This window comes from Elgaria multicarinata, chromosome 10 (genome assembly GCF_023053635.1).
Source record: "Elgaria multicarinata webbii isolate HBS135686 ecotype San Diego chromosome 10, rElgMul1.1.pri, whole genome shotgun sequence".
Lineage (NCBI taxonomy): Eukaryota > Metazoa > Chordata > Lepidosauria > Squamata > Anguidae > Elgaria > Elgaria multicarinata.
The window spans coordinates 61,108,280-61,119,485 of record NC_086180.1 but is presented as its reverse complement, the minus strand read 5'-3'; the positions used below and the strand labels follow the sequence as shown (position 1 = coordinate 61,119,485).

The window sequence follows — 11,206 nt, the reverse complement described above, 5'->3', positions numbered from 1 at the left end:
AATGGAAACATAAAAATATTCCAGTGATCAAAAGCTGTATGTACAGAGTTCCTTCAATAATTTGTGTGTTTATGGTTTTAATTGTAAATTGACCAAAAAGCTTCAGCTACTAGTGGTACAGAAATATAATAAATAAGAATACGTTCCTCAAACTAAGCAAGTCCAAAAGACTTTCTGGATGTGACAGAGTGCCCTTGTATGACTATGTGCCTCAAACTGAGAGGGCAGAGCACAAATAAATCAACCTGGATAGAGTGGCACTGCCCAAGAACTGTGTGGCTATAATGTATGCCAAATTCAGAGAGCAGTCACCCCAAACCTGCCAAGAAACTGCAACATGGAGTACAGGAATTTTACAGTATTATTCTGGCTGTCCTGGCCTACAAGTGTTTTCCACAAAGCAAGTATAATCAAATCTCGTGTTTCCACTCTCCTTTGATCTTATTCCTTGCAGCCAGTAGATCTGTATTCAGCAACATTTCCCCCCTTCTATCTGGGAACTCTCTCCTACTGTTATTTCGGGTGAGGTCAAGTGACAGCAGACTTAGCCAACCAGCATTTCTCTCCTCCGTGATTTAAGCAGCATATACTCCCACAACTCCTCTGGTATTGTTTTTCATTTCCTTCAATGTCTCACTTCTACTAACTATCATGCTCCAACCACTGGCCATGCTGTCTGGGGCTGAAGAGAATTGCAGTCCAACATCTGCAGGGAAGCATAATTCATTCCCATCCCCCCTCCACCAAATACTTTTATAATGTCCAAAGCTGACACTACTTTCCTTCTCATACCAAGTACATAATAGCCAAGGACAACTGGATGGGAACTTCTGTTTCTTTGTGAATAATTATCTTAGAATAGATCAGGGATCAGGAATGTGTGTTCCTGCAGGTGTTGCTGGACTGCAACTTCCCTGTAATCCCAACTGCATCTGGAGGGCCACATGGTTCCCATCCCTGGCCCTGAAAAGGTAAAAGACAAAGCAAATTAAATAGAATGCTTCTCTAATGCATTTTGTTATTGCTGTTCCTAAGCCCTCAGAACAGCCTTCCCCAACCTCTGGCCCTCCAGAGTGAATGCACAGTAGCATGTACATTAGTAATGCAGAATGAGGTCACCAGTGCATCCATCCAATCAGTGGAATAATCGTGTTGAGATCTGAATATTGAGTTTCCAAGATCTAGGTTACATCGGTAGCAGTGTTGCTGCAAAAGAGACGAATGGTATGGGTGCCAAGCCATCTAATAATTAGTCACATGGCTCAACACCCATCTTTCTATGTTCTCACCAAGAATTACAGTGCTCATGCAATTTCTGAACTGAATTATTTATTTCAGATGTGTAGATCATGGGATATAATACAGGTTTGTTAACACTCACATTATTGCTTGAATAAAATTTTGGTATTTACAAGGTAGCAAAACGTGTGTAAAATGACTATTAAGATCTTTTTGAATATAGAAACATTGTTATAGATATTATGATTTTTACCATGTTTGATCATTATGGTGTATGTATCTCTACCACTTTGGAAGATACAAAATAAAAAGTATACAACATGTATAATTTTAAATTTTATTTTAAAAAACATACAACAAATGCACAATTACCCTCGTAAGCAGCATTTTTAAAATTATACAGCAGCAGTATAAATTTATTCTCAAAGTCTATAGTAACTATTCACTACTGACATTTTTCTTGTAAAAGTTAAAACACCCAAAGCACCAAATATTTTTATTCCTTTCCGCATTCTAAATACATCTGTACATTAATTAAAAAATCTGACTTCTCTATAGAGAGTATTAAGCATCCTGGCTGGAGCTAAAAACAATTTATCCCCTTTTATGTGCACAGCAAACACATATGCATGGTAATACTACAATGTACATATATGTACACACACACACACACACACACACACAGTGATAAGTCCAGTTGAAGCTGCAATCCTATAGTCCCTAGGAGGGTGTCCCAGAAGCCTTAGGGTATGTTGAATCCACCCTTCTATGGCTGAAGAGTCCAATCTCAAATTCCCCCTCTAGCCGTCACAGAAACTTGGGTGGCAGTTTCTTTCCAAAGACAGAAGTCTAACATCAGTAAGGGGTAAAAGGAGGTGTGCTGGGAGCGGGCTAGGAGGCATGTCAGGAGAAGCTGTGGATCCACAGTTCTTCTGGGCCCCCGACACAGACACCCACCCCGAAAGAAAAAGGCTGCCTGGTGATTTATGCCAGTCCCAGAGATGGCATAATCAATTCCCTATCACTGGTTTCAATTAAAGTGGGCATTAGATTCTTTTTTAAAGGCATTTGAAAGAGAAATTAAGAAGAAAACATGTTTGTAATATCTAGATATAGGTTAGTAATGTAATTGTTAAAGTTGTATGGATTTAGGTATTGGGAACAATTAAAAAAACATTTGGCTACATATGGAAACAGCTATTCTCCACTCAGAGTTCAGTGGGTGGACTTGAGCAAACCACAGTTCTGAACTCTTCATTGGAAGGGAAGAATACAAAAAGAATCACTAATTAGAGGGCATTCAAGAGACAGTAGTAAAATAGCTGTAAACGCTCAACCCAATAACCTGATCTAGTGCACAGGCTTCCCATTCATTCCAGTGAAGAAAGCAGAGCTGCAGGACCCTGACACTGGGATAGGTGACTGTATTCCCGTATATATCCATATGTAAACAGATGACAGGTGAAGAGGCAGAATGTCATTAACACAGCTTTAAAAATATTAGATTATGCATATTTAGGTTTAATTGTTTTGCACTGATTTATAACAACCCCCAGTGTATCATTAGATCACAATGACCATGCTATTTATGGGCCTGAAGACCTGTCTGCAGGAGTTTCTTCCATTGGAAAAAATAGAAAACCTATTGCATAAGAAAGAACTCCATACATCAGAAATCCTAAAGCCATAAAACAATGACTCTAAGAGGGTTTTGATAAAAAAAAACAAAAAACTTGTTATAAGCCTTAACATTAAGATTTTGCATTTGCCCAGAAGAACAAAGAATTACTTGCTATGTGAACAAAAATTGGTATACCGAGTTAAGTGAAAATCCAATACTTTTGTAGATACTGAAAAAGGCACTTTAATTTTTAGTGTTTAAACAATCTATAAACAACCCAGAGTTTCCTGGTTCGCATGCCATGAAACAACCCACCTACCCATAGATTCTAGGTTGTTAATTAAGATGAGCACACAACCCATACACTCTGCTTGTCCCTGCTGTGACATGTGATCTGGGTCAGAATGTCAAGCAGAATCATTTTCGTTTACTCACACTTACTTCCCTCAGATCCTAAGAGTTGTTGAGCTGCTTTTCAATTCAGTTTCCTGTGGGACTGTCCTTCAACTAGTTGTATATTTCTCTAAATTACTTCTAGAAACCAAAGAACAAGAACTGCCTCTCATGTTAATCCCACCCACCCCCAAAGACATATAGGTACATGTGCTCATTTCTTATGTAATAACCAAACAATATATCTAGATTCAGAGGTTTCTTGTAGAAGCAGAACTATTTCCACATGTTGCTAAAGCCACAAGTACACATGTGAGCCCATGAAATAGTGTCTTCAAAATGTAACATCAAGAGATCCTGAAGTTATCTTATGGGAACTCCAATTGCTTTTAAAGCCAGTGTCAAAAGTGAAAATTCCTTTCCACATCTGAGGAGTTTCCAATGTACTTTGGAGATGCTCACAATCCAAATAAATAGTATTTAGCTCAGGATTCATGGCTCTATTACCTGCATAGAACAGGTAAGTAGATTCTCTCTTCTTTGTTTCAGTTTCCATTGTTTGTAATAGTTACAGTACATCAATTAAACGTTTAAGAATACCCACAATCCAAGGACGTTTTTAAAAGATTAATTACAAACCTGACCTGCAGACATTTCTCCGCTACTAAAAATAACTACCATTACTTCCTTCTTGCTATTTTTGTCTTCTCCGAATGTTAGGCTCTTTTCAGTTATTTTAATAAAATTCTCCCCCCCCCCCCCCCATAGCTCAAGTCTTTTAAGTTATTAAAAGAGAGAGAGTTTCTACAGTATTGCAAAAAAGATCAATTAATCAGAGCAATATACTTCAGACTCTGCTGTAATACTATTTACATTCAATAATGGCAGCAGTCAGGGCACCCTATTTTATCGTAACAAGATTTCTCACATTAGCATCGTATTTCATATATTTCCGTAAGTGTTCTTTTCAGCCATTTATACAAGCTTATGCATAAGAAGCAAAGATAAATACCCATCCTTTACCATTTTAAGTCAAATAACAATGCTGTCATAGCTACAGTTATTATACTTTGTATTGCTAGATTGGCTTCAAAAGTTACACATAGGTGGGACAGGGTAGGGAAAGAGGCTCTTTTGATGGGTGTTTCCTCTTTTTGTCTTTCTGCTGAAATCGCATAAAACAGGAACTTGCACATTTGCCCTATGGTGAAATATATGAACTTGCATCTGCAGGGAAGCATAATTCATTCCCACCCACCCAAATACTTTTGTAATGTCCAAAGCTGACACTACTTTCCTTCTCACACTAAGTACATAATAGCCAAGAACAATTGGATGGGGACGTCTATATTTCTTTGCTGCATCTCCACAAATTAGGACACTGTGGCTACTTCTCTACTTATCTATTAGCCACATTGTCAACCTCTGACCAGATAGAATGACAAGCATGCAATCCAATGGTGACCAATTGCATTTAATAAGATGCAAACATCTGCCTCAAAATGTATATATAAAATATTACTTCAAAGCTAAAACAACAACCCACCTGCCACCCATTGAAACATCACTGTTTTTTCCCAGAACTTAGCTGGATTAGAAGGTTATTATTATTATTATTTATTTATTTATTTATATAGCACCATCAATGTACATGTGTTTGTTTTCCTGTTTATCTCCTACACACTCACATACACACCTGTTTCTTAACAAGATGGAGACACATTCCCTGGGGAAAAAAATAAAGTTCTGTTCATGATTTATATAATAAATATTAGATCAGTGATGATAGCAGAAACCACTGAAGAACATAGTAGTTCCAATGGGTAGAGAACACCCATTAGCTGCATTTAAATGTCAGGATAAAATATAGTTTGTGATGGGAACAAGCCATAGCAAGCCTTGAGATTGCAAGCTTCTCCCCCCCCCTTTTCCTGGCACAGTTGCAAAGAGGAGATCAAAGGCTTTCACTTCTATTTTTGATTATCCACAATTACGTCCAAACCCTGAACTGGACTTGTTAACTATGGTTTAAGCAAGCCAGCTTCAGAAACCAGAGTTTGAAGCTGCCATGTAAACATAGTTAAGATGACCCACAGTTTTTCAGGTTTGGACAAAATACTAAACCACAGTTAATCAAAAACAAAAGCAAAAACTTTCAAACTCTTTGCACTGTGCCAGAGAAGGACAGGAGAGTGCATGAGTCCAAAGATCACTGTGGTTCATGACATCTCAGCATAGGGGTGCAGAACCTCTTTCAGCCTGAGGGAAGTTTCACTTCAGAGAATCTTTCGAGGGGCCACATTTCAGTGGTGGGGCCAAAATACCAAAAATAGAAACGTATTTTAGCTTAAAGCTATTACTACCAGTAACTAAGCCTTAAGGGAGCCATTTCAACTTTTAAGAACAAGGAAGAACTGCACAAAAGCCTGGAAACCACCAAAAGATTGGTGTTTGGGAAAAGGTGGTAGAGTCAGGGAAATAGGGCAGGACCTTCTGAGGAACCCCAAAGGTCCAGATTGGGACCCCTGGAGGGTCGTATTTGGTCCCCAAGCCTGAAAGTCTGAACTAGTGTCCTAGCAGTTTCATATTCCTTAACTGCAGAACTCTATGAGCTTATTTGTTTGGCCATAGGCTAATTCACCATCTAATGTATGTGTATGCTCACATGAGTAGACAGTTCTGCTGTAAAGGAATGGTGGCAGCTACTGACAAACAATGAATGTTCATACATTCAGCAACATCATCAAACAATAATTCAATTTCATCCAGCACCTACAAAATCCCCAGTTCCATAGACTCTTGTTGTTTGTTAGTGCTTTAAGTTCCTTGCAAGTTAGTAGCAACAGCCTGTTTTGTTTTTCCACTGGCAAGAAAGGAGAGCTTGGAAAAAATACTGATATGAAGATAACACATATCATTATTTTATAGATATGCACTACACAGCATTGCTAAGATATGCCAAATTTCTCCTCTGGGTATTCCCTACCAACCCACTTAGCTGTATTTTTAAAATAATTTTTCAAGAATTAACATTTCTGTGATGGAAGAAAGGCTGCAAACATCTAGTGACATGGTTATTTAACACTGCTATCACATTTTTAAAACATAGAAACAAAAACACATGTCTCCAATGTCTCCAATGCTCAACTCCCCACTTTTAGATACTCCCAAGGAATTAGTTTTAGGGTGTCCTGATAATTAAAGTTGTAGGATGTTGCTAAGATCATTCCCAACATTTTTAGCATGACAGACAGGTAAGAACAGCCCAATGGAAAGCTTCTTCCCCTCCACTTCCTTGGTAGTTTCACTTCAGGTAACCACCACCTGAGAAAATCTCCTTTGGATGATATATCTAGCAGCCAGCCTAGATCATCTTTCATATTTTCTAGTAGATGTTATCACAAAGCACAAATAGCAATTGTTTGACCATTTTTTACTCCCAGCAACTACATTCTGTTAGTTTACTGCGGGAAAGACAAATGGCGGTCAGCAACCCTCAACATTCGCTTGTCCTTTCATGTGTAATAAACTGAGCACTTTCACTCGCATTTTCCTGCTCGTTTGCACTTCCCACATAGCTCTTTTCTGGAGTTTCACTTTTTTCTGAGCAACTGTCTTCATCATCATCTTCTTCCCTTGGATGACTTTCCACGCTGTGTCGGATGCCGTAAGCAAAATAAATAAGCAAACCTTTCAAAAGAAAAGAAACAGTATTTTTTCCAGGGCTGTCATTTATTCTCTGTTTCTGTTCCTCTACCCAAGATTATCAGAGTAGATCTGACTTAGAACTTGCTCAGACCGCCACACCAAGTTCCCATCCCAGTATTGTTTTAACACGTATATACAACTTTTTCTACAAGAAGCTCAGAGTGACATTCAGATTCCATCCCCCACCCATTTTCTACTCAAAACAGCCCCGTGAGAATGGATAGGCTGAGAGATAGTGACTGGCCCAGGATCATAGAATTAGCTTCACGGCAGAGTAGGGATTTGAACCTGGGTCTCCCCAGCCATAGCACAACAGGACAAAAAGCAGCTTGAAGACCTCTTCCAAGTGTCTATATGCCCTTCTAGCAAGATTGTGCCTGGAGGATTGTGGTACCGAGGGAGCCAGAAACAAATTAAGTTTTGGCCTATTATGACAGAGAATGAAAAATTTGAACTTCCTGTAAATCTATATTGTCAGGGATTCCAGGATGAGGAAGTCTTTACTTCTGGGAAGTATTTCTTCTTGATTGCAAACAGGGTTTCTAGCAAGAGCACCATCAAGGGATTGAAACATCTCATATCCAACAACAGCAGAAACTGGCTGCTTGCTAGGCAGATAGGGTTGGTCTGGAAGTTAAGGGAGTTAATGGGAAGTTAAGGAGAAACTCCTCTCCTTGGTGTCATTTTTTGTGTCTGTCAAACAAGAAGGAATACTTTCAAAAAGTAAAGGCTGTCTCACCCCAGAATGACTGGCGAACTTTTGAGCTACTTGTAAAAGCCTGCAGCTGACACAGAGCAAAAATTGACTTGTCCTATAATTAAACCAAGAACCACTCTACCTTACAAGCAGTGATGAAAAGCAGATTCTTGAATGTGCTTGCTTGCATTTCTACTTTCCACCACTTTTTACAATATGTGAAAAGAGCTGCCTTTGGCTGAGTGGCTGGGCCATTTTGAATCCTCCTCTCACTGAATTCTTCACAACTTATCTAGTTGATATATACGTTTTTTTCTTCTGTCCTCATCCCTTTTTCTTTTTGTGTCCTGTCTTTCAGATTGTGAGCCTGAGGGAAAGGACTGTTTTGTCACTGCCTATTTAAAACGGGCAAGGACACAGATATGCCATAGAAGCCACCACCAAAAAGACTCATTCCGCAAACTATAGATCTTTTTAAAAAATAAGTACCACCACATTGAATTTGGTTTGGGAACAGATTGGGAAGCTGTGGAGCCCATGCAACATATATTTATTTATTTATTACATTTATATCCCACCTTTTTTCCTCCAAGGAACCCAAGGCAGCATACATAATCGTCTTCCTCTCCATGTTATCCTCACAACAATAACCCTGTGAGGTGGGTTGAGCTGAGAGTATGTGACTGGCCCAAAGTCACCCAGTGGGTTTCCATGGCTGAGTGGGGATTAGAACCCGGATCTCCCGACTCCAAGTCCAGCACCTTAGCCACTACACCACACTGGCTGACACATAAATGTCAGAAATTAATCTGGCGGCTGCATTTTGAATCACTTGCAATTTCCAAGCAGCCTTCAACAGGCAGCCTCATTTATAGAACAATGCAAGAGAGAGTTTACCATGGTGTGTACCAGCGTTGAGACCCCTCTTTTCCAGGAAGGGGTGTCACTAGCAAATCATCCAAAACTGATGAAATGTGCTCCTAATCACTTCCTCAGCCTGGCCATCTAGGAGGAGACCCAGAACCAGGAACATTCCAGGGCCATGAATCTGAACTTTTTTGGGGGGAATGAGACCCCCTGTTTAAGGCTCACATTTCCATCACTTCACCAGGAATAGGACAACCCATCATGGCAATTCTATCTTGTCTGGACTGAATTTCTATTTATTCACCCTCTTCCAGTCCATTACGGATTCCAGGCAGGCAGACTGCAATATCTGGCTCAAATGAAAAAGAGAAATAGAACTGGTGTCATTTGCATATTGATGAAAACCTGCTTGAAATATCAGGATGACTTCACCCAGTTGCGAACAACATGGAAGAGGGGAATAATATAGACCTCTGACAGTGCCGATAAGTGGAATAGCCGTTTCCCAGTACTACTTATTGAAGTCTCCTGTCAAGGCAATAACAGAACCAGTGCAATATAGTGCTACAAACTGCAACAATTATTCCAGAAGAATGCCATGGTTGATGGCAATGAATGCTGCTGAGAGATCCAGGAGAATCAATGAGGTTACATTCCTCCCACCTCTTGCCCAGTGAACATCATCTATAAGGGTGACCAAAGCAGTCTCTGTATCAAAGCTCAGCCTGAAGCCAGATTGAAGTGGATCTAATCCATTTCATCTGTGATTATCTGGAGCTGGCTTAGCCACCACCTACTAACAAAGAATGGAAGATTTTATTCTTGCTCATAATTCCACAAACTATGGGTGTCAAGGGAAGACTTCTTTTAATATGGGTCTCACAAACAGTTCCTTTGGAACCATCCTTTAACAATGTGTGAGCTATTATAAACAACCAGGTCATCAATCATTCCAGTAAGGGCATGGATAACGTGGGCAGGTTGTGACATGAACAGACCGATGTACTCTTGAGTGTCGATAACTTAAACTCTCTCAGCAACATGCATTTGTCCCAAGCATTCTTTAGCCAAAGGTTCAGGAGCCATTTTTAGCTTGTTTCCTTCTGTATTTCCTATATGCAATGGTGACAAACTTGTGGCCCTCCAGATGTTTTGGCTTACAACTCCAATCAGCCCTACCCAATATAGCCAATGACGAAAGATTACGGGAGTTGTAGGCCAACAACATCTGGAGGGCCAGGAGTTGCCCACCCCTGATTATAGAGAACCTAGGCAAGAATTGCAAACATTTTGCTCATTTGACTTAGGGCACTCAGATATTTATCCAGACAACTGCAATTCCCATTTTGTAGTAGCTTGAATTTATATTACTGCATTCGTCACCTTGCGTTGAATTAGCAGCAAGTAGTCTCTCTTTCCACCTTAGGCAAATACCACAAGACAGAGGTGATTGAGAGATGAACAGATGCAATGATGCACAGCAATACCTCACAATACTAGAAATCTTGATATGTGAAGTTGGTCTTAAATCTTTCATTTGAATGGTACCTAGAAGGAAGCTCATGGCAGTATCCAGCTATTCATCTAAGAAAACCTACCAAGCGCCATCCAGATGCTAAACCGGATCCAAGTCCCTCCACTTAGCTGCACCATCAAGTATATATTCACTAAGATACTCAAAGATGGCAACAATGGCAAGAGTGGAACCTGAGGACAAATATTTCACAATTCAGTATAGTTGCCAAATATCAGCACATTACAGTTTTAATGTGTAAAAGGAAATATAAAGAACTCACACAATCATATGTCAATATAAAATAAAAGTTCAATAGAAACAATATCCTACTTCATAGGGTTGTAGTGAATATAGTCCCAATTTGAACCACATTTTAAGTGTAAGCTGAAGTAATAAATCAAATCTAGATGGATTCAGATTTAGAGTAGACCCATTGAAATCAATGGAACTTACATTGGTCATCACTAGCTTAAGTCAAATTTATTTCAATGGGTCTACTCTGCCTAAATTTGTATCCAATCCTAGGTTTGTAGCCAGCGCTGCAAATTTTATTATTATTATTATTATTATTATTATTATTATTTATTTATTTATTTATTTATTTATATAGCACCATCAATGTACATGGTGCTGTACAGAGTAAAACAGTAAATAGCAAGACCCTGCCGCATAGGCTTATAGGTAAGAAGGTAAGAGGCGGGTAAGAATTATTATTATTATTATTATTATTATTAAAGCCAAGGACCACAATTCAACAGGAGCACACACGGGCAGAGAGCCCAAAGCAGGCACACCCATGTATGCAGCAGGGTTTTTCAGGATCCACCATTCCCTTTGCTGCCTGCCGAATGACAGGAGACTCTCCAAATATATGGGACTATAGACAGAAAAGGAAACTTCACAGCCCCCAGGCTCCTGCAGAAATACTTTAAGTGTCTGCACAGCAATACAAGTCATATAATCACCCTGTAGAAAGATCTTGAATCACAGAGCTGCCAGCAGTTCTCTGAGATTTTAGGCTAAGTAGATAGTACTAGTTTAGATGGGCTAATAGTGTGATAAGGTTTGTAAAGTCAGCTTCTTATATTTTACTTTTATACTACAATGTGCAGTTCAGTTTAGAGCCTCTGGTTCTTAGAACACTTTATATTTAGCAGATTTAAAC

General features: G+C 39.3%; 1 protein-coding gene across 5 annotated transcripts in view; it reads right to left on the bottom strand.

The window, feature by feature from the left end:
* Nucleotides 1-6,164: 6,164 nt before the first annotated feature.
* The window catches only part of SLC7A2 (solute carrier family 7 member 2), a 56,540-nt gene continuing 51,498 nt past the window's right edge, over nt 6,165-11,206 (bottom strand). For all 5 annotated transcript variants that reach the window (XM_063135954.1, XM_063135952.1, XM_063135951.1 and 2 more), the window contains 2 exons: nt 10,124-10,232; nt 6,165-6,943 (listed from right to left, as the gene is read on the bottom strand). In XM_063135954.1, coding sequence (XP_062992024.1) covers nt 6,750-6,943; nt 10,124-10,232 — 303 coding nt within the window. In that variant the 3' untranslated portion in view covers nt 6,165-6,749. The remainder of the gene's footprint in view (nt 6,944-10,123; nt 10,233-11,206) is intronic.